Source organism: Colius striatus, chromosome 19 (genome assembly GCF_028858725.1).
Source record: "Colius striatus isolate bColStr4 chromosome 19, bColStr4.1.hap1, whole genome shotgun sequence".
Classification (NCBI taxonomy): Eukaryota; Metazoa; Chordata; class Aves; order Coliiformes; family Coliidae; genus Colius; species Colius striatus.
Genome location: NC_084777.1, coordinates 11,120,013 through 11,146,796, shown reverse-complemented (window position 1 = coordinate 11,146,796; position 26,784 = coordinate 11,120,013). Strand labels below are relative to the sequence as shown.

The 26,784-nt window shown below is 57.9% G+C and overlaps 2 protein-coding genes across 4 annotated transcripts in view; both read right to left on the bottom strand.

Moving 5' to 3' along the window:
• The window catches only part of EHMT1 (euchromatic histone lysine methyltransferase 1), a 144,524-nt gene extending 135,236 nt beyond the window's left edge, over window positions 1-9,288 (bottom strand). The window contains exon 1 of one of the 2 annotated variants that reach the window (XM_062011612.1): window positions 9,205-9,288. In XM_062011612.1, coding sequence (XP_061867596.1) covers window positions 9,205-9,225 — 21 coding nt within the window. In that variant the 5' untranslated portion in view covers window positions 9,226-9,288. Of the gene's footprint in view, window positions 1-7,202; window positions 7,260-9,204 lie in introns of those variants that run through there. The other variant, XM_062011609.1, reaches the window with a different exon arrangement.
• A 4,229-nt stretch (window positions 9,289-13,517) lies between these two features.
• ARRDC1 (arrestin domain containing 1) overlaps window positions 13,518-26,784 on the bottom strand; it is a 40,983-nt gene continuing 27,716 nt past the window's right edge. For both annotated transcript variants that reach the window (XM_062011862.1, XM_062011863.1), the window contains 6 exons: window positions 21,493-21,543; window positions 20,665-20,819; window positions 20,015-20,197; window positions 18,969-19,145; window positions 18,207-18,618; window positions 13,518-17,383 (listed from right to left, as the gene is read on the bottom strand). In XM_062011862.1, the coding sequence (XP_061867846.1) occupies window positions 17,319-17,383; window positions 18,207-18,618; window positions 18,969-19,145; window positions 20,015-20,197; window positions 20,665-20,819; window positions 21,493-21,543 (1,043 nt within the window). In that variant the 3' untranslated portion in view covers window positions 13,518-17,318. The remainder of the gene's footprint in view (window positions 17,384-18,206; window positions 18,619-18,968; window positions 19,146-20,014; window positions 20,198-20,664; window positions 20,820-21,492; window positions 21,544-26,784) is intronic.

Sequence of the window (26,784 nt, the reverse complement as noted above, 5' to 3'; positions counted from 1 at the left end):
GTCTCCCTGGTACAGGGGGATGGTGATTAAAAGCCAGCACGCTCTTCACCTCACCTCTCCACACATGCTCTGAAAGCTACAGGATCCTGTACTGCAGCAAGGGTAAATATTCCATCTCCTCTGAAGGCCACCTTTAAAGGAACACTCATTGTTTCTCCTCAAAGCGTGGCAAAAAAAAGAGATGAAGTACCCCAGATGTCACCTCCAGGCCTTGTAGGACACCTGCTATAAACAACCCTCTTTGCACATTAAGGAGGCATTAAAGATCTGAAACCATGCACCCTACAACATACCCTCCCAAATCCATGACCAAGGGCACTTCTGAGGTGTGGAAGCCAGAGATCCTGAATGTTTAGAAGAGGCTTGACAAAAGCTATTACAAACACGTTTGCAGTTAAAAACAGTGTCTCTGTTTCCAGTGCAGCAGTGGTGGGGGTTTTGCAAAGCCTCTGGGTGTTGATTTAATCAAATATTAATAATGTCCCTCAATTAATAAAATATTTAGGCTCCTGCTCAACATCCTCAGAGTCTGGAGGTTTATGTTAAACATGCAGGCAACGGGGTACAGATGGAATCACAGACACCAGCTCCTAGCCTGACTGCTAATGCTTTGGTCTCCCAGATACACTTTCTTCTTCACACTGACAAAACCACATTTGATAGGGTGTAGATTTGCTACCTGCCCCTCTTGGACAGAAGAATTGCATCCAAAACCTAATTTCTCAGGTCCTAGAAACACAATTCAAAGGCCCATCTCCTATTCAGAGCAGGTCCTGATGATCTCCAAGCCCCCAGATCCTCCTTCCACCCTGCTCCAGTGATTTGACAGTGATTCACAGGGCGCTGGGTTTGCCTGGGATAGGGTCAATTTTGAAGCACCAAATAATTGGGTAGTAATTGAAATGTCTGTCCCAGCCAAAGGCAGGACTTGGAGGAGAGCTGCTCTGCACTGCCAGCCTCCAGCACCTTCCTGGGAAGCCTAAAGCACAACTCACAGGGAATGAACCTCAGTTCAGTGCCAGCCTCGGGTAGCACCCCAGGAAGTGAGATAATCCAGAGAGGACAAATTGAACTACAGGGAAGAAAAAGAAGATATACATGGCTTTGCTGCCCAGCTGGGCTGAGCTGACACAGCATCAAAAACTCGAGCCAGGCTGGAGGTAGGACACGGTTCTGAAGTGAAAGGCCTTTGGACATGAAGGGAACATCACATGCCAAGAACTGCCTCCTGATACTGCAGCGAGTGTCCTTTCAATTCCCAAATCAACAGCTGGATGAAGCATGTAATTTTGAAACCCATTAATCCTTTCTAAGTCTTTTACCATGCACATGTTTAATTTCCCACTTCTTAAAACAACACAGTGATTTCTGAGAGAATTCAGCTAGAGCTTCTGGTTGCTCTGGGTCAGCAGAACGAAACATCCCCAATTACCAAGGAAGCTGGATAAAACGTTTGGTAATTTGCTTTCTGGCTTTGAGCCTTGGGGAGAAATTACCTATTAAAACCTCCCCTGAAACTGCAAGGACTAGAGATGCGTGACTGGAGAGGAAGGAGGCAGCTGAGACTGTCAAGAATCCAGGAGCTCAGACTTAAAAAGGCAAAGGAGAAGGAGGGGAGATATGTTTCAGAGCACTCAGGGCTGTACTCAAACACATCAGGTCATGGCCAACAGTCCTGGGGAGACCAGGGTTCCCTTTGGCCAGTTTACATGCTAAAATAGCCCTGTGCTCATCCACACTGGAGTTCTAAAATGAATCAAGCATCTGAAGCAGCACTCTGAACAACACATAGACTTCTCTTAGCACCACCAAGGCCAAAGCACAGCAGATCTCAGTTCAGACACCCAGACTGCAGTTCCCTCTCCACAGAGCTGCTCGTGCTCTCCTTCAGCTCCGTGGATGGCTCCAGCCATCAGATTCACCCTGGAAGCAATAAGCAGCATTTTCCTCTTCAACAGCAAGCACAAGCAGACATGTTTTTCTGCAGCATCACCAGCATCCTAGACTTGGCCTCCAAACACCTGGCCCAAATGGGCCTGTATAGCCTTTGGGCAGCACTGTGATCTCCACTCACCCCAGCCTGCACAGTTCCTCAGTTCTCTGCTGTTGCTGGTGAATGCTGCAGCCACGGAGAGCTCGGAGTCACCTCCTGGGTCCTGTGCTGGCCCAGCTGACCCAAGAAGCTATCATCACTAGGACTGTTTTTATCTCTGTTTGCCTAATTTTACATTTCCCTGTGGCAAATGGGATAAGTCACTTACCAGGCTTCACTTTGTGTCTATCCATGTCAGCCTGCTTATCTCGCTCCGCGTTACCTCCTCCCCAGCTGCGCCACCTGCACGTTTCCTCCCTCTCCCGTGTGCTGCCTCTGCAGGATGAGCAGCCTTATGCAAACACAAGTGGATCTCAATTTTCTGCCTTACCAGTCCATCTCACTCACTGTCTCTCTGTCCTAAGCTGACCCTGCTCACCACTGCCTCGGAGAGCTCTCCCTTGAGAAGGAGACAGGACACCGAAAAGGATGGATTGTGTATTTCAGAGCACACCTCCACCCCCAAGCCAGCCTCTTGCTCACACCAGCAGCTCAGCCAGCAGCGTGGAAGCTCCCCTGGCTCAGTAGCTGCCTGCAGCTTGTGTCAGGCAGTGCTGGGTGAACAGCAGCTCCTGCAAGGAGCCAAACAATCCAAAAGGTAAACTGGGGCGAAAGGAGCAGCTCTGGAGGCAGATGGCAGGAACCAGGCTGGGCATTAAGGAAACAGGAATCCTCTTGGGAGCACATTTCCCACTGAAAAGAGGATACACTGGATGGCCTTGATACTGTGCCTAGGCTAGAGATTTTTCCTTAAAAGCAGGAAAGCCTTTCTGCTTTAGACACAGCCACAGCAGCATCAAGCACTTTCCTCAGCGCAGTTTACACTGGGTTCATGTGCATTTCCCAGCGCTGGGCAGCCACACGAAGCCACTAGGGCTACAGCAAACTCTTGCACTCCCTGTTGGGTTTATTTCATTGCTTCAGCCAGCCCCCAGCCATCACCAATGGGATGTGCCTGCCCCACACACTGAGGGAGGATGGGCTCCAGCACTCCTGATGCACCTGAAACACAGACAGCTGGGTGAGCCTGTCAGCGCTGACCTTTGGCTTCCACGACAGTCAAGAAGAGTCATTATCTCCAGCAAGATGTGTGTTGGAGCACTTGGATAGACTCCTTAAACCTCTCACAGTCCTGCACAAAACATAACTCCCTTTTCACCTCCTCCTTTTCTAGGAGGCAGTGACTTGGCCACTGGCACCAGCTGTGCCCTGCTCCAAGCACTTTACCAAGTGTCAGGGAGCATCCTAAACCAGCACATTGGAAAAGGAAGAGAGATGTGGCTGCTGCTGTCCCCTCCCACCTGTAAAACACTGCCCTGGCCTCAGGGAGGGAAGGGACTAATCACAAAACACCAGGCAAGCTGACAAAGAACAAGGCCCCAAACTAGTGTCCCTAATCATTTTGGATCTACCCTGCTGAGGCCTCATCTGGAGTCCTGGGGCCAGTGCTGGGCTCCCCAGCTCCAGAGGGACAGGGAACTGCTGGAGAGAGGCCAGTGCAGGGCCAGCAAGATGCTGAGGGGACTGGAGCATCTTCCTTGTGAGGAAAGGCTGTGGGACCTGGGGCTGTTCAGTCTGGAGAAGAGACTGAGGGGGGAGCTCATCAGTGCTGATAAATACCTGAAAGGTGAGACTTGAGAGGATGAGGTGACACTTTTTCTGTGGTGGCCAGTGCCAGGACAAGGGGTGATGGGCACAGGCTAGAACACAAACAGTTCCACTGGAACACCAGGAGCAAGTCCTTTGGTGCTGAGGTGAGGGAGCCCTGGCCCAGGCTGCCCAGGGAGGGTGTGGAGGCTCCTGCTCAGGAGGTTTCCAACCCCACCTGGACACGTTCCTGTGCCCCCTGAGCCAGGGGAACCTGCTGTAGCAGGGGGTTGGGCTTGAGCTCTGCAGGGCCCCTCTCACCCCCACCATGCTGGGATTCTGTGGTATCAGCTGCTCTCCTGCACATTTGGGATACCCTGAGTACCAGCACCCTGCTGTCCCAGCAGCAGTGATCACACTATGGGCTGCTGCTGCCTCCACAGCTGGCACAGCTGCCTGCAAGGTGAGTGCCTGTCCAGCTCGGGCTGCCAGCACAGCTCAAACCAGTTCCCTCACAGAAGAGCTGTTTGTGTGCATTTCTTGTTGTTCTTGGGGTTTTTTTGCTGGTAACTGCATCTCTACCAGCACTTCTGCTGACACAGCTACAGTGGAGGGCAGAGCAACTTCTTCACATTCATGGACAGACAACTAAGTTGGCAAAACTCCTCAAACAGAGACCAAACCTCTGCTGTGGAAAGCAAAAAATAAGCTACCTCAATCTAAAATCACCTCTAAGCTAATGCAGCTACATCCACAGTAAGGACTTTAATTAGTATGGCTATTTCAGCAAGGGAAAACAAAAACTCACCCTCTGCAACCTGCAGATTGGAAGAGTTGTGTTTTAAAGACTAAACCAGGCTTTGGATTCTGCCTTGACTGACAAAACATTCTTCAGATGCTTTCTTCAGTCACACTGTCTCAGCCACATCAGTTTAACACAACTGAGGGCACTTGCTAAGGCTTCCTTAAAACTTCAGCAGGAGGGTTGGACTAGATGATGTCTAAAGGTCCCTTCCAACCCTACCATTCTATGACTCTGTGTTTGCCCATCCTGTTATTATTTAAAGTTTCTCTGTGTGGAAGAGCAGGATGAGCTCCCAAAGCTGGCTCAGCATGGAAGAATTAGGAAAGCAGAAGTTAGCGTCCATTTGGCACAGGGTAGGGTTTTGCCTCAGACAGGGCAGTGTGTAATTTTAAGACATTAATAAGTAACCTTAGTGTGAAGCTTGATAAAGTTTAAACTCTCCTTACTGAGCACTCAGAGGGGAAAGAAACCAGGTCTTTCTTCATGCAAAGACAGAGGTAAAACCATAGTAACCTGTTAGCCCAGAAGAGATGTAACACAACTGGAAACATCTGTTTTGCCTGTGCTCACAATCTCATGTCAATGTAGTATCAATGTCCCTCATGGCACTACAGGCACAGGCTGCCCTGCAGCCATCAAAACACACAGGCTTCCAGACAGCTCACACAGGAGGACAGATGATGGGGTTTCAAATGCACCAGGTTTTCCTGGAGTAGCTTACTGAAACAGACTCTGTGTGAAAAGCAACAGCCCTGGGAAAGCAAAGGCCTCTCCTCACTTGCTGGCAGAAGCAAATGAGAGGGGAGGAAGGGCAGGGCAGGCCTGAAAAAAGCACAGGATCTCACATCACCTGCAACACAGAGAGCAGGAAAGTGAAGGAATCATCTACGTGCTGGCTGCTCAAAGGCTCTGCTCATTAGGTCTTGGCTTTTCCTATTATCCCTGCTGCACTCGGTGGCCTATGACAGCAACCTCCTGCCAGACAGGGAGCCCTGAATAGGAAGCGCTTTGACACGAGCGAATGTTGCCCCTTAATCCGGTCGGGAGTTCATTGAGCAGGCGGAGGGGCTGCCACAGAGCTCCCGGCACCAGCTGCCTGAGGGGCTGAGAGCAGCATCAAAGCCAGGGCAAAGCAGCTGCTCAGCCTGGTGAGCCCTTGGCTTGCGACCACGGGAGCTGCCGGGTGCTGAGCTCACCGGGGCCTCGGCTGAGGGTGCTGAGCAGCAGGGAAATCTGTCCTCTGTGTGGCTTGCGTGCCGTGGCTTTGCTTTAAAGATCAAAGCTGCATCTTCAGGGGGAAGGAAAAAAAAGGTGTTACAGATCAGAACAGATAGGAGGGGGAAAATGATGAAAAGTGCAGTGTGACTTCTGAAGAGAAGCACTTCATTCAAAGCCACACACGCACCTCACTGCCTGCTCAGCACACGGCACTGGCCTTCCTCGGCTCAGCACCAGCCTCAGCAAAATCACCGTGGCTGGAAACCTCCTTTTTCAAGCTCACACCAAACTATCACTTTAGGAAACACACACACACAAGGTTAGCTGAGCCTCTTCACTGAACTGGTGTGAACTGGAGCAGCAGCGTGGAATTCAGTGAACCTGCACTATCACAGCACACTTCTTGTTGAGGTGAGGGAGCCCTGGCAGGGGCTGCCCAGATGGGCTGTGGAGGCTCCTTCTCTGGAGACATTCCAACTCAGCTGGATGAGTCCCTGTGTGCCCTGCTCTAGGTGGTGCTGCTCTGGTCCCTTCCAACCTTTAAGATTCTGTGATTCTATGAAACTCACTTCCTTTAACCTTTAGTGATGTATTCACACTAAGTCTAAAATACATTAAAAGCCTCAAACTGGACTAGATAAAAGACACCTGCTAAAGAAAACCAACAGCAAGACCAGGCTTCTCTGCAGCAATGTGGTTGTTGCACCTCACAACTGCAGCACAGCAGCTCAACTGTTGCCCAAAGCAGAGAGATTAGGTGGTCCTGCTTTAGCAGGGGAGGTGGACTAGGTGATCTCTAAAGGTCCCTTCCAACCCCTACCACTCTGTGATTACCTGGGATAGGCTCTGAGTAAGGCAGGCAGAAAAAAACAACCACTGAAGTTTACAGCTCAGAACTGAAGCAGAACTTGGTGCTCAGAGAGCTTCTCACTCATCAACACTAAGATTTAGCAACAAGCTGTCTTGTACTGGATGCTTTTGTCTTAACAGGCTGCCAGCAACTTTGTCTGCAGAGGCGGTGTGGACACTCCCTGGAGATACTGACAGCACTCTTCTAACCCATCTGAGCAAGTATCTCCTCTCAGGAACACACCTCTGCACCTCCCTTGACCAAGTGAAACAATCCCTCGTTTCTGCACCACGGGATGCCAGTGGGATGTTACTCCTTGCTTTCCCCCACCAGCTCTGAGCAATCAAAGAGCATCTCCTCTGGTCTTTGCAGTACCAGCCTGATTTATACCAACTTCCTCCCCTCTGGCCTCAGAGGGGTATAAAGCAAAGGCAGTTATGGCCTTGGATTTAAATGAATTTATGGGGGAGGGGAGGAATTAAACTCCAAATGAGTCACCATCCCCTGCCCATAATCCACAGCAACATCTGTGCATATTAAGCCTGACTCCAAGAGCAATGTTTCTTAATGCCCTGCATACAGACCCAGGTGAGACTCCTGGGAGATGCTTCCCAAAATAAAAAGTGTGTATATGCAGTGCTAAGACTAACCTGTGTGTTAAGAGCAATGAGCTGTGAGCCAACTCCTGCCATGCCAATCTCCTGAAAGCAATCACAGCGAGGTAGCTGAAGGCACAACCAGACCACGGAGTCACAGACGCACCTGAGGGCTGGTTCCTCTGTCACTTGGCAAGATTAACATCTGATCTTCAAAGCACAAAGGGAGGGCAGCAGGATCAGGCCCTGAGATGCACTTGCAATGGAACAGAAAGCATAAAGCAAAACTCCCACCGAAGATGGCAGGATCATCAATTCGAGCTGTCTACAGCATTGCACTAAGAACTGCCCTTGCCACCTGTGTGACCGTTACAAACCTCATCCCCCCAGGGCAGCCGTGCCCTGCTGCAGCACAGCCTCCCAAGGCCGTGTTTCAGAGGGGAAGCTGAGGCAGGCTGTGGCACAGTTACAGAGCAGCCGCTCCCCTCCAGCTCCCCTCTGGTTTGTGTATGAATGCACACCTGTGTTATTGCCCCGTTGCTCTTTGTGCATGCGAAGCCTCAGCAGCCAGCTGCTCTCCGGTGCTACCTGAGGGCACACACGGGAGTTTCTGTTCTCTAACAGAACCCGGGGGAAAGTTTCGTCGTGGCACAAGGAGACGCTGCAAGTGCAGAAGGTGTCTCAGCTCCGAGTGCTCTCACACGGCTTCCCGAGCGGGCAGCGCTGCGGCCTTGCTCTCCGGGGACGTTCAGGGGTCTGGCTAATTACGGCTAATTGTCATTACACGGCGAGCTGCGGGGAGGGGACGTGTGGCTGTTGTTCGGGTGTTTCCTCGAGCCCCGTGCCCACTGCCCTTCGCGCCACCAGCCACGGGACCGGCAGCGCCGTGGGGCCGGTGCCTCGGCAGCAGACGCCGGAGAAGCCCCCGCAGGCCCCGCTCACGGCAGCCCCCGGGGCCGGCGGCCGCTCCCGCCCGACCGCTGCCCAGCCCGGCTGCTGGGCCTCCCGCAGCGAAGGGCACTGAGCGGCCGGGCCGGGCCGCGGGGCCTGCCGGGGAGCTCGGAGCTTGCCTCTCCCAGGGCCACTTGGCCGGTGCCGTGGGGCCGGGCCGGGCGGGGCCGTGGGGCGGGTGCCGTGGGGCGGGTGCCGTGGGCCGGGCGGGTGCCGTGGGGCGGGTGCCGTGGGGCGGGTGCCGTGGGGCGGGTGCCGTGGGGCCGGGCCGGGCCGGGCCGGGCGGGTGCCGTGGGGCGGGCCGGGCGGGTGCCGTGGGGCCGGGCCGGGTGCCGTGGGGCGGGTGCCGTGGGGCGGGTGCCGTGGGGCGGGTGCCGTGGGGCCGGGCGGGTGCCGTGGGGCGGGTGCCGTGGGGCCGGGCCGGGTGCCGTGGGGCGGGTGCCGTGGGGCGGGTGCCGTGGGGCGGGTGCCGTGGGGCCGGGCCGGGCCGGGCGGGTGCCGTGGGGCGGGTGCCGTGGGGCCGGGCCGGGCCGGGCGGGGCCCCGCAGCTCCTCCCTTCGCGCCGCGCCGCTGCGGGGGCGGGTTGCGGCCGCGGGCCGGGGCCGCCGCGGGGCCCGGGACCCTGCATGGCTCACGCCTGCCCCCACACGGGCGCGTGCCTGCCGCCCGGGACCCTGCATGGCTCATAGCAGCGGCCCGGCCGCCGCCGCGCCCGGCCGGCCCCGGGCTCTGGATGGAGCCGCCCGGCGCCCCGCCGCATGGGAGGCCCCGGAACGTGGATGGCGCGCTCGCCGCTCCCCCCCCCCCGCCTCCGCCACACTCATTCGCTCCCATTGGGGGGGAACCCCGGAACCTGTATGGCCCATACCACTGACTCACCGCGGAGGGGTGTTACTTATACAGAGTCCCGGGCCCCCCTACACACAATGGCAGCGGCTCCCACATTCTTCCCCTCAGAGGAGTTGGACTGAACCATGGGGCGGCGGTGGCACGGCCCCCCTCCCGGCCTCCGACAGAACCCGCCTGGCCCTGGGCGATACCACTCGACGCTCCCCCATCTTCCTTCCACCCGCCCGGGCAGATGGACGCCGCCGCTCTCACTCACCTCGGCATCCACTGTGGCCATGGCCGGAGCCCCGGAGCGTAGCCCCGCCCCCTGGCGACTCCTCGCGCCTTGGCTCCGCCTCTCTCCCCTCATTCTTCTCAATGGAGACGCTCGGCGGCCATGCGCGCATGCGCGCCGCAGCATGGCGGCCGCCAGCGGGGCTCCTCGGCCGTACGCCAACATGGCGGCCTCCAGCGAGGCTCCTCGGCCGTACGCCAACATGGCGGCCCCCGCGGCCGTACGGCAGCATGGCGGCGCCCGTCAGGAGGCGGCTGTACGGCTGCAGCGGGGCTGGGGGTGCGCTGAGGAGGGGCCGAGCCCGGGACAGGGCCCCCACACACGGCCTCACCGACACCCCGCGATCCGCCGCTTGTACCGAGAGCCCTCGAGGCAGCAGCCGCGTCCCCTCACACCGTGGGGCCGGTTCCGAGCGTGCTAACCTTGCCCTGGCCGTACCCAGCCCCTCCCAAGAGCCTGAGCACCGCCGGGATCAGAGCCCCTTCACCCTCCTGCCAAAAAGGTACCCTCTGAAAACCTCCTGGTGTAATTTCTCCCACTTGTGTGTTATTCTTGTGCACGTGAGGTAGCAGGCGTTCACCTGAAAGACTGGGATGGATGTGCCAGGGAGGGAGGAGCAGAGGGTCATGTGTGAGGGGATAATTTCCAGCCACTTCACTCCCCTTCCCATACCCCAGCACCCACAGCAAATGCTTCCAGCCTCCCAAATCCCACCGGCCCTCTCCTAACGTCCAGCCCCCTACATCCATGACTGCGAAGTAATGCGCTCTTCCACAGCAGGATCCTGCAAGGGGGGAGATAAGCACCCCCAAGGGCTCCTTGGTCCTAAAGCTGCTTTGGATGCCAGCCCAGGACATCACAGCAGGTCGGGACATCACAGCAGGTCGGGACATCACAGCAAGTCGGGCAGACACAGCAGGTCGGGCAGACACAGGGTCGGGCAGACACAGGGTCGGGCAGACACAGGGTCGCGCAGACACCACTGCACCAGCTTCCCCAGCAGGGAGGCGTGTTTTTCCTTGGAGACAAACAGGAGCCTTCCACTGCCCCGACGTCCATTTACTCTCAGCTTTCCTGAGGAGCAAAGCTCCCTCCCTGGGTCCCGTGGGCTGACCTCCCGCAGCCGTGGGCAGACAGGAGGGTTTGTTCTCTTTGCAGCCTGCAGTGACCCAAGCCCTGGGGGCAACGGTCCCCAGCTCCTTCGGGAGACTTTCTCCGCAGCCCCTGGTGCCAGGATTACACTCGGAGGAAGCGTAATCTCTCTCGAGTGTTCACACACGGTCCCCTCCTTGCTTGGCACAGCTCCTTTGGCACCGGAGGGGCGAGAGGCACGGCTGCATGGGCACACGCGTTCCGTGGCACGGGCCGAAGCCGGGCTGGCTGCAGGGAGAGCGCGGCGCTGCCCACCGGTGCCCGCACAAACCCGGCGGCTTTGCGTCCGCCACAAGCTCTGACAACACAGTGACCTCGGCCCCAGGGAGCCCATCCCGGGCCAGGCGCTCTCCAGCCCCCGCCGAGCATCGATCCTCGGCCTCCCCGGGGGGGTGACAGCCCGGCACAGCCCCGCTGGGACCCACGGTGCTTCCCGGCCCTGCCGAGCCAAACCCCAGCGCGGCGCTGCGGAGCCCTCCCGGGGCGGCTGACACTCCCCGAGACACCCCGAGGCACCCCGAGGCACCCCGAGGCACCCCGAGAGACCCGTCCGTGCCTCGGGCAGCGGCCTCAAGGCGCGGCGAGAGCGGACGGAGGGGGCGGGAGCGCGGCCCCGGAGCGCGGCCCCGGCCCGAGCGGCCGCTGCTGCCCCCGCCCGGTCCCGCCGCGGTCAAAATAAGAGTCCCCGGGCCCTAAGGGCCTCCAGCATGGCCCCGCCGGGCCTCCCGCGGCCTGGGGGCACCCAGAGGGGCCCCGTGGCTTCCAGCACTGCGGAAGGGGCTGAGCACCCGAGCGTGGGTGTCCCTCCCCTTGGCTCCCCTCGGGGTGGGGTGACAGTTCCCCACGCGAAACCCACCAGCACGTCGAGGAAGGTCTCTGGCGAGGGGCAGCATCACCCTGCACTGAGCATCCTCCACATGGGAGGGAGGGACTCACCCGCCGCCTACAAATCACCACACTCCTGCTCCCTGCACACCTCGTGCCTTTGGGGGCTGTCAGTGAGGCAGGACGTTCAGCCAGGCCCCGGTGGCACCTCTCCCCCTGCCTTTGCTGGGGCTCCATCTTTCTCAGCTGCAGCTGGAGATGCTGCAGTCGCTGGGATAAACCCCCCTGGGCCATCACGGAGGGAAGAGGCTCCTGTGAGAAGCAGAAATCACGGGGAACACGCAGAGCTCTCAGCCCAGGGGCCACCTGCCACTGCTCCCGTCCCACCTCAGGCCCTGCAGCTCCACTCCCTTAGGCTCAGCTGCTACTTAAAGCAAGGACGAGATCTGCTTTGCCATGGACAACTCATCTTCCAGCAGCAGCTGCTGCAAGCCCCGAGAGGAGCAGCAGAGCAGGGAGCGGGGGCTCAACCCCAGTTCACAGGCAGCGGGGCCGTGGCCTGTGGCCGGCTGCCAGCAGGCAGAGACCATCCCACTGCTTCCTCTGTCCGGGGCCTGGTCCTTCCAGATGGACTTTTCCCCATCATGACAGCAAGGGACAGCTTAGATCAGCCCAGCCCAAGTCGAAGGAGACGTGGCTGTGCTTGAGCACTGGCTATAAATCAGCTCCTGAGCCCGAGCCCCCACTCCAGGCCCGCTGTGCTGGTGCAGATGGTGCTCATCACACACCCACCCCGAGGAAAAGCACACAAGGTCTTACAAACAGAGGCCTTTATTGACATCTTTCAGTCCTTTACACTTGGTGGTTTAAAACTCAGGACAAAAATACTCTCCAAAAGCTGTGGTAAACGTTAAACTGCCAGTTTACATCTCAAAACCCCAGTAATAAATTGAAGTCTTAGGTTGTACAGAACCATCACAGAGACTGTATAAACCCCTCAAATCTGTCAAGAAAACCACAGGAGTAAAGAATTGCAGCCATGAGTGTTGGTACAAGAAAGGGCACAAGTCTTGAGGGGTTTCCCCCATCAGAGATGGGACATTCCTGATGCTGAGAGTTGGAAATGCTTCAGAACACAGAAGGGACACCCTTCAGCTCCTCTTGCACTGGCTCAGCTGGAAAAGTCCTTAGCAGAAAAATACTCACTTGTACAAAACTGCTGGAAATTCAGTGGAAAGCTAAAAAAGGGAATCGCTGTCCAGCAGAAAGAGGAGCCTCTGCACCCCCTGCCCCCCTCCCCACCTCCTGCAGGCAGAGGGACAACAGATGCCAACGCAGAGGTCAGCAGGACACAACCACAGACACAGCCAAAGCTCTGGGAGCTGCATGTGTGGGCAGTGGGACAAGAACAGAACCATGAAGGATGAAAATGAAGCAGCAGGGGGAAAATAACAAGGGGCAGATGATGGGTTTGGTATTTTCCATTGAATGCTGAGTATGGAAGCAACTGATGGGCCTCAGTCACATCCCACCACTTCCCCTCCCCATTGCAAACCACCCCAAATGCTTCAAAAGCCTTGGAGCCAGGAACTGGAATCAATTCCTGTGTGCTGGAGTTTCTTACCCAGAGCAGGGCTTGGAAAATGGGCTTCTCTTCCTCTTTATTCCAGAGACCAGAAAGAGGAGCAAAGGATGAGCGAGGGGTGAGCCAGGGCCTCCAGGAGCTCCCCAGGATTTAATGAGGATGAGAGGCTGCAGAGACACGGCAGCGAGCCAGAGGCCAGAGGGATTGTCCAGCCACCCTCTCCAGATGGGGCCATACTCACACCAGACATTGGCTTTAGCCCCATTGTGCTCCTCCAGAACACTTGGAACCCTGAGGATCTTGCTGCCAGAGAGTCACAGAATCATTGTGTGAAGCTGCTGCAGTGCCAGCCCTGCCCTCACCCTGCCCAGCCCAGCACTGACCCACGGCCTCAGCACCTCAGCCCCACGGCTTTGGGATCCCTCCAGGGCTGGGCACTGCCCCAGCTCCCTGGGCAGCCTGGCACAGGGGCTGACACCCCTCTCAGGGAAACAGTTCTGCCTCAGCTCCAGCCTCAACCTCCCCTGGGGAAACTCCAGCCCATTTCCCCTTGTCCTGTCATTCATTGCTGGGGAGCAGAGCCCGACCCCCAGCTCCCTGCAGCCTCCTGTCAGGGAGTGTCAGAGAGTGCTGCTGTCTCCCCTCAGCCTCTTCTCCAGGCTCAACACCCCCATTCCCTCAGCCCCTCCCCAGCCCCTTGTGCTCCAGCCCCTTCCCCAGCTCTGTGCCCGGCTCTGGCCAGGCTGCAGCCCCTCAGTGTCCCTGTGGCAGTGAGTGAGGGGCCCAGCACTGACACAGTGTTGGAGGTGTGTCCTCACCAGCACACTCACCAGAGCACCCTGAGGCCACAACTGGGGGAGGTTTAAGAAGAGCTGGACTGAGTTGTCTGTCCTGTAGCCCTGGGCCATTCCAAAGGGGTCTGTGAAACACAAACCAAGCTCTTTGTGTCAGGCTTTGATTGCCCAGCACCGTGGGGCTCAGGCAGGGCTGAGGGGCAGCAGCCCTTCACCAGCTATTTCTGCCCTCCTGCACAACAGAGAAGGGGCTCAGAGACACACTCAGGGTGACTCCCTGCTGCACCCTGGCCACAGTCACCTCACAGGGCTGGGAGAGGCTGGATGCCAGCCCAGGCATCCAAAGGAACAAGGACCACCCTGAGGTCTGGCTCCTTCTTGCTCCCTCCCCAGCAACCCGTGGGGATGGACATTCCTCCTCAGTGCAGTTTGCCCACTTGCTCCTTTGCTTTGCAATGGGGGCTCCAAGTATGGCAAGAAGTGCTGAAGGACCAGACTGCAGCAAATACAGTTTGAGTTTGAGTTTTCCAGCCAAGAAACATGAACTGGACACTTCCCCAGCAGCTCAGCTTGGGGGATGGAGAACAAAGAGCCAGGAACCCAGTCCCAGGCCAGGCTGCCTCTCCCTGACCCTGCAGGGGCAGGAGCCTGTAGCCCAACCCAGCACATCCAGAAGCACTGGGGTTATTCCAGAGGTGTGGAAAGGATTTGGGCTGAGGCCTGGAAGAAGAGACACCTACTGCTGACAGCAGGGACAGGGCACAGGAACTACAGGGTGAGCAAGGAAAGACAGATCCAAGCAAGCAGGAGGGAGAGGAGGAGGAGTGGGGAAGAGCTGTGGTGTTAGAAATGAACAAGCACCTGGCTGAGCTGTGTGTGTCAGGAAAGCCCTTCATGCAGGCAGACACCACCACACAATGGAGAGTTAGATCATGAAAGCTAGGCAGAGGCATAGGCTGAGCAGAGAGTGAATGACTCTTGTGTCTGAGACACAGATCACACCTCAGGCTACCTGGAGTGATGACATGTAGGGGACACCTCCGAGCTTCAGCCACAGCAGCACCAAACTGTGGGTGTGGGGAGGAGCCTCCTTCCAGTTCTTTAGGAGAGGGCACAGGCCTCTCCAGCCCTTCCAGCCAGACCTTGGCTGTTGCACCTCCATCCTCCTGAAGGCAGAGTCCACTCTCCAGCCCACCTCTCCAGTCAGGGCAGAGCACTGCCCAAAAGCCCTGGGCCAAAGCACGGGCTCCTGCTGCTTCACCAGGCTGGGGAAGTGGCTGCTCCCTCCAGAGCTGAGCTCACACAGCACCAAACTCCCTCCAGCTATCTGCACCATGGTCAGGCTGCACTGTGCTCCTTCCCCCTGAGCTGCCTTGGCAGAAGTCACCATCCTTCCTGGGGGCAGTGAAACCTGCTTTGCTTTGTGAGGAAGCAGCGAGGTGGGTCCCTGGGCATGGAGAGGCACATGGAGCAGCCACTGGCAATGGATGAAGCAGCACAGCAGTTCTCTTAGAATAATTTATTAAATACAGCATTAAAATGTGTCTTTATGAATTCAATCATTAAAAACAAAACTTCATCTCATATATATATATATATAGACAGATACTCTGGGGCAATGACAATGGTTCCATGGGCACGGGAGAGGGTGGTGCCAGCGCTGCCCAGCACGGCACCTTGCTCTACACTACCCTTGAAGCAGCTCAACACTCACCAAAAGCCCCAAATCAAACCCAAATCAAACCAAAAGCCTTTGCAAAGAAAGGGTGCAAAGCAGGGCTTGTGCCCAGCTGCCTGCCAGGGGTGTGCAGCCCAGGGCTGGGATGGGGAGGCAGAGGCAGAGGGCTTGGGTGGGTATTGCCCTGCTCAGTGTGAGGCAGCCTGGGGGCAGTGCCCACAAGGGACAGTGCCCACAGGGGACAGTGCCCACAGGGGACAGTGCCCACAGGTCTGCAGGCCACAGTTTCAGCTGTAGCTGGATTCCTGTGGCTCTTCACTACCAGCTTTGGGCTTTCCTCAGCTTGAGCAGTCAATACTAAAGAAGCTGAACAAGGAGCAGAGGTGAAGGGGAAGCACAAAGGAAAGATGTTGGTTGACATCCAGCAGCTCCTTCCCCCAACCCACCAGGACCAGCAAAGGCTGGGAATGAGCAGCAGCACTTTGTGTTCACTTACTCACTTCTGCATCCTGCTGTGGCTCGAGAGGCAGCTCAGGAGAGCAGCAGTGGCTCATGGGGAGAGCAGCCCCCAGGCCCAGCATCCCTGGGCTGAGTATCCCCTGGGTCCAGCATCTCCAGGCCAGGCAGCCCCCAGGCTGAGAACCTCCTGAGCTGAGTATCTGCCAGGTCAGGCACTCCCCAGGCTGAGCAGCCCCTGGGCCAGGCACCCTCCCACACTGCCTGGGAGCACACACCACTGCCACACACAGGGCTGAGCCCTGAGGGAAGGGCTGCCACACACAGGGCCGTTGGGCAGACTCAGAGGTAGCATTGGACAGACTTTTGTAACTTGATTGTCATGGAACTGTGGCCCACAGAAGGCAGCCAGGATGGAGGGGGCACCCTGTGCGGGAAGGCAGAGGGGGCACACAGGGCACTGGGGCCTGTCTCAGGCTGCTCATGCTGTGGTGGAGCAGCCAGGGAGGAAGGAGTATGTCCCACAGGGCTTTGCAGAGAGAAGCTCCTTTGCTGAGAAAGACCACAGTGACACCAGGCTCTCCCTCCACACCTCCCCAGGGCCTCCTGAGCTGTGATCTCCCTGAGCCAGGGCCTGCTCTCCTCCCAGCTCACAGGCAGTGCTGCAGCCCAGTGCCAGGGCCAAAGGCTGCTGGTCACTCACCCCACAGCACAGCTACAGTGAGGGCTTGTGCTTTTGGCTTTTCAAGAGACCCTGACCTTCCAAACACGCTTACTCCAAGAAACCTCCTGTTTCAGCTGCCCTTAGGACCTACAGGACAAGGAGAAAGGGCTGCCAAAACCATTTTTGGAGAGCACGTGGCCCCTAAGAGAGAAGAGAAAGTCCACACAGCCCAGCCTTTGCCTACAGTGGAGACATGCCAAGTCAGGAGCACTTCAGGTAAGGCATCGCAGGTACTTTGATAGTAAAGCAGTTAGTGTTGACTACAGTACTTGGATGGGAGGCTGCTGCACAGGGCAGCCCTGGGGCAACACCAGCTCAGGCTGCTGCACAGGGCAGCCCTGGGGCAACACCAGCTCAGGCTGCTGCATAGGGCATCCCTGGGGCAACACCAGCTCAGGCTGCTGCACAGGGCATCCCTGGGGCATCCCTGGGGCAACACCAGCTCAGGCTGCTGCACAGGGCATCTCTGGGGCATCCTTTGGGCAACACCAGCTCAGGCTGCTGCACAGGGCAGCCCTGGGGCAACAGCAGCTCAGGCTGCTGCACAGGGCATCCTTTGGGCAACACCAGCTCAGGCTGCTGCACAGGGCATCCCTGGGGCAACACCAGCTCTCCAGCACTTGGTGCAGCAGCAGGAGATGGTTTGGTTTCCCACATCTCTCCTACACACCCACACAGGCTGCTCTGGCTGCCCTCTTTTGGTTTCCTCCTTCCCCCCCATCACCTCCCTAGAAAGAGACTTCAAAAGCCCAGGCTGGGATGTGCCATTTCCCCCACCAAGCAGCCAGAGAGATCAAGAGATGCCTTGTGCTGTACCAGTGTGCAGGTGGCAGGTGACCCACGGCGCCAGGGGCAGTGCCAGGGGGCTCGGAGCAGGGGGGACTAGTTGCCATTGCTGATGCTGGAGTTGGCACTGCTGCAGCTCTGCTCATAGGATGGAGGAGCCTCTGTGGGGGAAAGAAAGGATAAGAGAGGTTATGGTGGGTGTGTGGGAGGTTGCCCTCAGCCTGGCCTGTGTGAGTGGAGCACCCTGAGGGCTGTGCACACAGGGCCCTACACCCTGCCCCAATGAAATACAATGTGCACATGCAGAACTTGAGTCAGCCAGTCCCTCCCCTGTCCTGATGTCTCCAGGGGTTAAAATCAACACCTCAAAATCCTGTTCCTCCCCTTCTTTCCCCAACATCCTCCTGTACTCCAGCACCCCCAGATCACAGCTGAGCTGTGCTGCCTGTGCCCAGGCTGGGGCTGAGGGACAGACTGAGCGTCTCATTGCCCCAGTGCTGGGGTGGTCTGAGCAGGACTGAGCTGACAGGCACTGCTGGCCCCTGCCACCCCAGCTGCCTGGGACAAGCATGGCTCCAGGAACCCTGCACACTGGGATTTCCCCAAGCTTTTCCACCCTGGACAGTGTCTCAGCTCCCACTCCCACAGCTCGTGTCTCCAGCCCAGCTGCAGGCACACTCCAAGGCAGGCAGAAGATTTCAGTGACATCATTCCCCTGGCTCTGCTCCCACCAGCCTCACCACAGGCCAAGAAGTTCTTGTATCAGTGGGAGGCTGAAAGCTCATTTAAGTGCAGGGAGTTCCTCTGAGGATGAGCCCAGGGCAGGCAGGAGAGGAGACGTGGGAACAGCCAGTCGGCTTTTACAGCTGGGAGGCTGAAGGGAGCAGAGATGTCAGGATCCCCTGGGCAGGCTGACATCCCTGTTCTCCCACCCAGTTCACTGCCAGCAGAGTCTGGGCAGGCTGGCAGCCCTCAGGAGCTCACCATAGGGGTATCCCCAGGTGCTGTACTCGGGAGGCAGGATGAGGGAGCTGGCTGTGGGCACGGGCACCACGGTGCCCTCGGCGTAGTAGGGGACGGTGGCTCCCGTGGACAGGCAGAGCGTGGGATGGTTTGGGGAGCCCGTCTGCTCTGAGTCCACCCTGATCTCCTGGAAGCTCAGTCCTGGGGCATAGCTGAAGGGCTGCTGCTGGGAATGGCTTTTGGTGGGGATGGAGACATTGTCCATGGGGTGATAACCGCTGGCAGCCTCCTCTTCCTCCGGGGGGGCGCTGGGCACCACGGCAGACGGGATGTGCTGCACGGAGCGGGACGGGCTCAGGGGCACCCTGTTCACAGCAATGTTGCCAATATAAATGGGGAGAGTGACTGAAACCTCTGGTGACTTGAGAGAAACCTGGAAGAGAAGGAAAAACAGTGGCATCCTCTTTGTTACACACTGCCCTGTGAGGGCTGCCCCACACGAGCTCAGCCTCAAGTTGCCCCAGGGGAGGTTGAGGTTGGAGCTGAGGCAGAACTGTTTCCCTGTGCCAGGCTGCCCAGGGAGCTGGGGGAGTGCCCAGCCCTGGAGCTGAGGTGCTGAGGCCGTGGGTCAGTGCTGGGCTGGGCAGGGTGAGGGCAGGGCTGGCACTGCAGCAGCTTCAGGGGCTTTGCCAACCAAACGATTGTATGGTTCAAGCCCAGAAGGGAAGCAGAGCAGTTGCAGCAGAGCCCAGAGGAGCTCCCCAGGAGCACTGCTGTACCCACCTGGATGTAGTAGTCGATGTGTATGAGGCTGCAGCCCTGCAGAATGGACTGGGGCAGTGCAGGCACGAGGATCTGCTCCTTCCACTCAGCGTGTTTCCAGGCCTTTACCCCGGAGCCTTCCACCTCTGCAATGGTCCTCAGGTCGTAAATCCAGCGCTTGGACTTATAAGCCACTTTCTGCACAGGAGAGCACACAGCTAGCACACAGGTGTGGATAGGCTTCTGTCTCCCACTAACAGAAGTCAGGACACAAACCCACCAACTGCTTTGTCAAATAAGCACAGGCACAAACCTAATGGGCATATCACAGAGCAGAAACACCCTTCATCCCATTATAGACTGGGATGGTAGGAACAAGGCAAGTTCTACCACTTCTTTCTCCAGGAAGGCAGAGAGAAACAGAGCAAGATAAAGGTCTGGATTCTGGCTGCCAACTCCTAGTGATGCTCACTGGTGAGAACTGCCCCAGTGTCACAAAGGCCTCAGAGGGGTGAAGCAGCAGCAGGAGCAGGGAGCTGATCATTTCCCTGGACTGGGCTTTGGTGAGACCACAAATCCTGTGTCTAGTTTTGGGCTCCTTTCTACAAGAAGGACATGGAGGTGCTGGAGAGGATCCAGAGCTGGGCTGCCAAGCTGGGAAAGGGTTTGAAGCATGTCTCAGCTGAGGAAGGGCTAAGGGATCTCAGGGGAGACCTTCTCACTCTCTAAAACCACCTGAAAGGAAGCTGGAGCCAGGTGGGGGTGGGTCTGTTCTCCCCATAACAAGCAACAGAACAAGAGGAAACAGCCTCAGGTTGCTCCAGGGGAGGTTGAGGCTGGATGTGAGGAGGAATTGCTTTGGTGCCAGGGCTGTCGGGCATTGGAAGGGGCTGCCCAGGGAGCTGCTGGAGGGGTTTCAGAGCCGGGTGGGTGCTGCACTGAGGGCAATGGGCTGGTGGGTGATGGGGCTGGGACAGAGGCTGCACTCCATGGGCTGCAAGGGCTCTGCCAACTGAAATGAGTCTGTGACTCTATGAAGCTGTGGCATGACCCTGCTGGGTGCTCACCTGGAGCAGACTGGCCACCACAGGCCCCGTGTCCCGGCCAGACTTGTTCTCCACGGCGGTGCGCAGCTGGATCACCTGTCCCACGGTGTAGCCCTTCACATCCGACGTGGCCGTCAGGACAACGCTGCCGCTTTTCACAAGCTTGTAGTTGAACTTCTTGGTGATTGACATGGTGTTGGGCTGCTGCAGGGTGGCAGGGAGACAGAGATATTAGCTGGAGAGAGCCAGGGGCTTCAGGAAAACACTCAAGAGACTCAAAGCCAGCAGAAATATCCAGTCTGAGGACACGAAGAACCAGCAACGCAGCGCTGCCACACACAAAGGGTCTCACTTCTCCAGCCTCTCACTTCTCCAACCTCTCAGTTTTGCTGTCTTATTAGTTGCTCCAAAGCAACTTCCCCAAGTGCAGGTCTCTCCAAGCACCTGGTGCTACAGGCCAGCACCTCTGAGTGCTGAAAGTGCACCTAAAGCTTTCAAACCAACACGTAGCAGAGCTGAAAAAGTCACTTGGAGCAGAGACTGAATGCAAGGTGGGACAGAGCAGGAATCCTTGTCCTGCTCTGCACCCAGAGAGTCAGCCAAGCACACTATTCCCCACACAGGACAAAGACAGGAGCCCTGGCACTTCCCAGCCACCCCAGTGTTCCCACCTCAATGTCAGGGATGTCATTCAAGTTGAGAGGGCAGAGAACGTAGAAGATCTTGTTGCACTTGTAGTCCTTGGAGAAGCGAGGTGTGTCTATCACAGCCTTCACCTGGTGGAGGACCTTGCCAAAAGGACCTTCAAATGATGTAGGAGCAGAGGCTGGAATCAAGAGAGAGAAAAGGATCATAAGGCTGAGCCAGACCCAGCATTCCTGAACTGGAAACAGTCCCTTTACACATCTTCTCTTTCACCTGAGAGGCAACTGCACATGGGATTCCCCCAAAAAAGACCTGGGGTGAACACTTGGAGACCTTGTTGCAACCTCTCTATGGAAAGGATCCCCTGCAAGCCCAGGTTCCAAAGCACTCTGAGCACACTGTGTGTAGGATGGCTGGGCAGCCACAGGCCAGACCCCTGCACACACCCTGAGAGCTCCCAGGGCCACGACTGCAGAGGTGTCAGCGACAGCTCAGGCCCAGCTTTGCACCAGCACTGAGGCATCTGCTTGTCTGAGCCCCTCTCCTGTCTGTGGCTGACCTTACCCTCCCTCTGCTGTCCCCAGGCCAAGCTGCCAGCCTGCCTCTGCCATCCAGCCCGAGTCCTGCCCAGCACAGCAAAAGCCAGGCCTGACATGAAGGTTTACAGGCTGCCCAGATGGGCTGTGGAGGCTCCTTCTCTGGAGACATTCCAGCCCAGCTGGATGAGTCCCTGTGTGCCCTGCTCTAGGTGGTGCTGCTCTGGCAGGGGGTTGCACTGGGTGAGCTTTGCAGCTCCCTTCCAGCCCTTCAGAGGCTGTGACTGTGTGTGCCTGCAGCCTGCATCTGTGTCATACCTGGCAGCAGGAACTGGAAGGGAAAGTTGTGCTCTCCAGCCGTCAGGACCCCTGAGGGAAACAAGAGTAAAAGGTGAGTGGGGCAAAGGAAAGCCATGGAACAGTGTGATCTGCTGGAGAGAGGGATCTGCTGGAGCCAGGCCACCACCTGGGGAACAACACACGACTTGTTCAGCTGCCTACAGCAGAGCAGGCAGGGCCAGATCCCATGAGCAGAGCTTGAGTGGACAGGAGCATCTGCTGCCATCCCTCTCTCCCTGGGACAGGAGACACCTCCATCCCCAACAACTGGTTCTATGTTAAGATACCCTGGAAATAAGGTCATTTGGGGCAGGGTTTAAAGGATCCCAGAGCCACAGCAAGTCGTTTGCCCCAGACTGCTGCCACAGGGCAAGAGAAGGGATGCTGCATGTTTAACTTTCCTCAGGCTGGCTACAGACAGGGGCATGACCTGATCTAGGTGGGAGCTGCTTCTGCAGGGGATTGGGCTGGATGAGCTCTAAAGGTCCCTTCCAACCCCCACCATGCTGTGATTCTGTGATTCTAAGTTGGGAAAGCAGAGGCACTGCCTGAGGGTGCCTGAGGAAGGAGGTCTGGTGGGCATCAAGCCCCTCAGCCACACAGCAAGCCCCATACAGACTGCAGTGTTCAGGAGCTGAGACCAGAGGTCCATCTCTCAGTCCTACACAAAAGGACCTGCAGCACCTCAGCCCAGCTGCTTAGACAACAGGAAAACACTTCCACAACGTTAAAACCTCCAGCAGCTACATCCCACTCTGCAAGGGCAGCCTGCAGGGCACGGGTCAGAGCTGAGACTCAGCACAGGGCTAAAACGACAGCTACAGCCTCAGTCCCCAGCCCCATCCACCCTCTGCCACTCCTGTGCACATCTCCAGCCCAGCTGGGCCTGCAGGCACACACACACACACACACACACATCCCCTGAGATCCAGGTAGGAGCCTGGGGAGCTAGAAAAGAGCCCAGAAGTCTTTTAGTCTAGAAAAGGAAACTGAGGGGGCATCTCATTAAGTCACAGATATCTCAGTGGTGGGTGTCAGGAGCATGGGGCAGCACTTTCTTTCTGTTGTACCCAGTGCCAGGACAAGGGGTGATGGGATGAAGCTGCAACACAAACAGTTCCATTTAAACACCAGGAGCAAGTCCTTTGGTGCTGAGCTGAGGGAGCCCTGGCCCAGGCTGCCCAGGGACGGTGTGGAGGCTCCTGCTCAGGAGGTTTCCAACCCCACCTGGACACGTTCCTGTGCCCCCTGAGCCAGGGGAACCTGCTGTAGCAGGGGCTGGGGCTGGAGCAGCTCTGCAGGGCCCTTCCAGCCCCATCATGCTGGGATTCTGGGACTCTGGGATGCTATGAGCTGGTGTTTGACTCAGTTGTAGCCTTATTACAGAAAGCTGCAGCTCTGCCCCTCTGCCACATCCCCCAGCAGCACCAAGGCAGGAGGGATAAACGACACTTTGTCCTCCCCGAGAGAAGCAACATTTGCTGCCTCCCATCTCTCCAGCCTGAACACGTCCCCGCTGCTTTCCACGCCGCAGGCTCGGATGCAAACCCCGGGCTGGTCAGCAGGAGGAGGCACAGGGCAGGCACAGCCCCGGCTGCAGGCACAGCCCCTGCTGCAGGCACAGTCCCGGCTGCAGGGACAATCCCGGCTGCAGGGACAGCCCCGGCTGCAGGCACAATCCCGGCTGCAGGGACAGCCCCGGCTGCAGGCACAATCCCGGCTGCAGGCGCAGTCCCGGCTGCAGGCACAATCCCGGCTGCAGGCACAGCCCCGGCTGCAGGGACAGCCCCGGCTGCAGGCGCAATCCCGGCTGCAGGCGCAATCCCGGCTGCAGGCACAGCCCCGGCTGCAGGCGCAATCACGGCTGCAGGCGCAATCCCGGCTGCAGGCACAGCCCCGGCTGCAGGCACAGCCCCGGCTGCAGGCACAATCCCGGCTGCAGGCACAGCCCCGGCTGCAGGCGCAATCCCGGCTGCAGGCACAGCCCCGGCTGCAGGCACAGCCCCGGCTGCAGATGCAATCCCGGCTGCAGGCACAATCCCAGCTGCAGGCACAGCCCCGGCTGCAGGCACAGCCCCGGCTGCAGGCGCAATCCCGGCTGCAGGCACAGCCCCGGCCGCAGGCACAGCCCCGGCTGCAGATGCAATCCCGGCTGCAGGCACAGCCCCGGCTGCAGGCACAATCCTGGCTGCAGGCACAATCCCGGCTGCAGGCACAGCCCCGGCTGCAGGCACAATCCCGGCTGCAGGCACAGCCCCGGCTGCAGGCACAGCCCCGGCTGCAGGCGCAATCACGGCTGCAGGCGCAATCCCGGCTGCAGGCACAATCCCGGCTGCAGGCACAGCCCCGGCTGCAGATGCAATCCCGGCTGCAGGCACAGCCCCGGCCGCAGGCACAGCCCCGGCTGCAGATGCAATCCCGGCTGCAGGCACAGCCCCAGCACACAGCCCGGGCAGCCGCTGCTGCCCTGCTCACGGGCTAAAGCCTGGCTAAGGTGAATGACCCGACTAACCCGGAGCTTGGTCGCTGCTCTGAGGGTTTCTGCCTTTTATGAGGCATCTTAGATCCATCATCCTCTGCAGCTTTGGCGTTTCAAGGGGACTTTGCTCCATCGGAAAGGGAGAGGGAGCAAGTCCTGCTCCTGCAATGCAAAGGGAGACCCAGAGGGTACTGGCCATTGAGTTTCCACCAAGACCTGGGTAATTTCCATCTGTCTGACCTGCAGAGCTCCAGATGAACGTGCAGACAGTGATTTCATGTCTCCTGCTAGCAGCATGGAACTTCCCAGCCCTTCCAGGACCCTCAGGAGCTCACAGACTCCACAAAGTTCCTCTTCTACACCACAGGTGACACGAGCCTACAAGTCACTTGGGTCAAGCTCCTGCCCAGCTCAGGTACCCCAGCAGCCAGCCAGGCTGGCAGTGCACCTACAAGCACTTCATGTTCACAGTGTCTGACCCCCAGCAGAACAAGAGGACTCCAAGGTTGGGATCATCCCAATGGCAGCACCACTGGCAGAGGATGTGGTTCAGCTCTCAGAGCCACTGCGTGCCTTGGTGGCACTGGGGCAGTTTCCACACAGGTAGCTCAGCCTCTGAGTTACTCACTGGGTGAGAACTACCCAAGGGTCAGAGCAGACCATGCCAAGAGCTCAGACCAAGCCTGAGCACCCAGAGCCCTGCTGGCACACAGCCTGGGGCAGGGAGCAACCTGTCAACCCTGCTGCAGCTCCTGCAGGCTGTTCCTGCTCTCCACAGCCAGGGATGAGTTCCTGCAGCAGCCAGCCCTGAAGCTGTGCCCTGCTGCAGCTCACACAGACTGAGGGCACCACAGCAGCACTCAGCTCACTGCCACGAGAGCCCAGAGCCCAGCCCTGCATGAGCAGGGAGCCAGGGAATGCAGCAAGCCCTATTCTCCTCTCCATTAAGCAGAGAGATGCTGCAGGCAATTAGCAGTAGCTTTTGTTTTCAGACCTGTTCCCTGCAGCCCACATTCTCCTTCCCCTAAAGGGTGAGAAGCACCTTTTTGCCAGTCCTGAGATCCTCCATGCACAGAGTTTTTCCCAGCAGCCTGGACCAGGCACCCACAGACACTCACCCCACTGCAGCCTGTTGCTGGCACAGCTAGGGAACAGCTCTGCCTGCAGAGCCCCAGCTTCCAGCTGAACACCTGCATTTCTGGCCCCTGCTGCAAGCACAGAAGCTGTTGGGCAGGTGGCTGATGGAGGGGCTACAGTGGGCAGCAGCACTGGCTGGGGACCCCCATCCTTGTCAGCACACTGTTAGAGAGAGCCACTGGTGAGGAAAGCAGAAGGGGTGCTGGAGTTCAGTGCCAGAGCTACTTCACAAGGTTAACTAAAAGTTAAGGGTTGATAAAAGGAAGAAGAAGAAAAACAGCTGATCCTGACAACGATGGGAGACTCCTGAGTATGTTCAGGCACATTCCTGAGTGCAGTGAGGCCACAGGGACTGCAGGCAAGCCCAGGTGACTGCAGGCAGTAACCCCACACACAGCTGCTCCTCAGGCTCCTGTTTGCCCCTCCTGGCACAGACACAGTGGACAATCCATGCCCATCTCACCTGGGATTACAAAGCTATTTTGCTCCTTTGCCACATGTCTTTGGCAGGTGGAAAGTTGGTGAGCCCCAAGCTGAGTCCCTCCCTGCAGTGGGAAAGGAGGTGGCAGCTACTTTCATAGTCTCCAGCTGGCTACTCTGCTCCTAAAGGCTCAGCTTCCACTTCCAAATGACAGAGCTGTTCTGCATCTGCTGCCCAAGGCCAGCACCCAGCAGCAAGGGGACACAGCACCCAGGGCAAGGCACTTGTTGCCCCTGTCTCTCCAGCCCCTTAAGTAAAGGTCCAGGACACCCCCTGTGCTCGTTTCACTGGCACGTTGTCTTTGTGACAGTTGTTGGCAGCAGGCAGAGGTGAGATGGCTTCTTGTGACAGCCACCCCGACACACAGGTACCCACAAGGACTGGCCCTTCTGAAAGCTCCTTCCTGAGCTGCTCCTGAACCAGCTTTGCCCAAACCAGCTCCAGACTGTGCCTGGGTCAGCAGGAGCTCAGCATCACTCGAGGGGGCTGTGCCAGCCCCAGGCAGCCCCTGAGCAGCTTGGCAACACAATACCAGGGAAAAAGCCCACAGGGCCATTGCCATGCTGGGGTCTGCTAACAAGAGTGTGGGCAGCAGGGCCAGGGAGGTTGTGCTGCCCCTCTGCTCTGCCCTGCTGAGGCCTCAGCTGGAGTCCTGGGGCCAGTGCTGGGCTCCCCAGCTCCAGAGGGACAGGGAAGTGCTGGAGAGAGGCCAGTGCAGGGCCAGCAAGATGCTGAGGGGACTGGAGCATCTTCCTTGTGAGGAAAGGCTGTGGGACCTGGGGCTGCTCAGTCTGGAGAAGAGAAGCCTGAGGGGGGGATCTCAGTAGCATTTAAAAGTACCCAAAGGGTGGGTATCAGGAGGATGGGGTGAGACTTTTTTCTCTAGTGCCATGGGACAAGACAAGGGGTGATGGGCACAAGCTGCAACACCAACAGTTCCATTTAAACATAGGGAAAAAACTCTTTTCACTGTTGAGCTGAGGGAGCCCTGGCCCAGGCTGCCCAGGGAGGGTGTGGAGGCTCCTGCTCAGGAGGTTTCCAACCCCATCTGGACACATTCCTGTGCCCCTGAGCCAGGGGAACCTGCTTTAGCAGGGGCTGGAGCAGCTCTGCAGGGCCCTTCCAGCCCCCACCATGCTGGGATTGTGGGATTCTATGACAGGGCTGTGCAAGA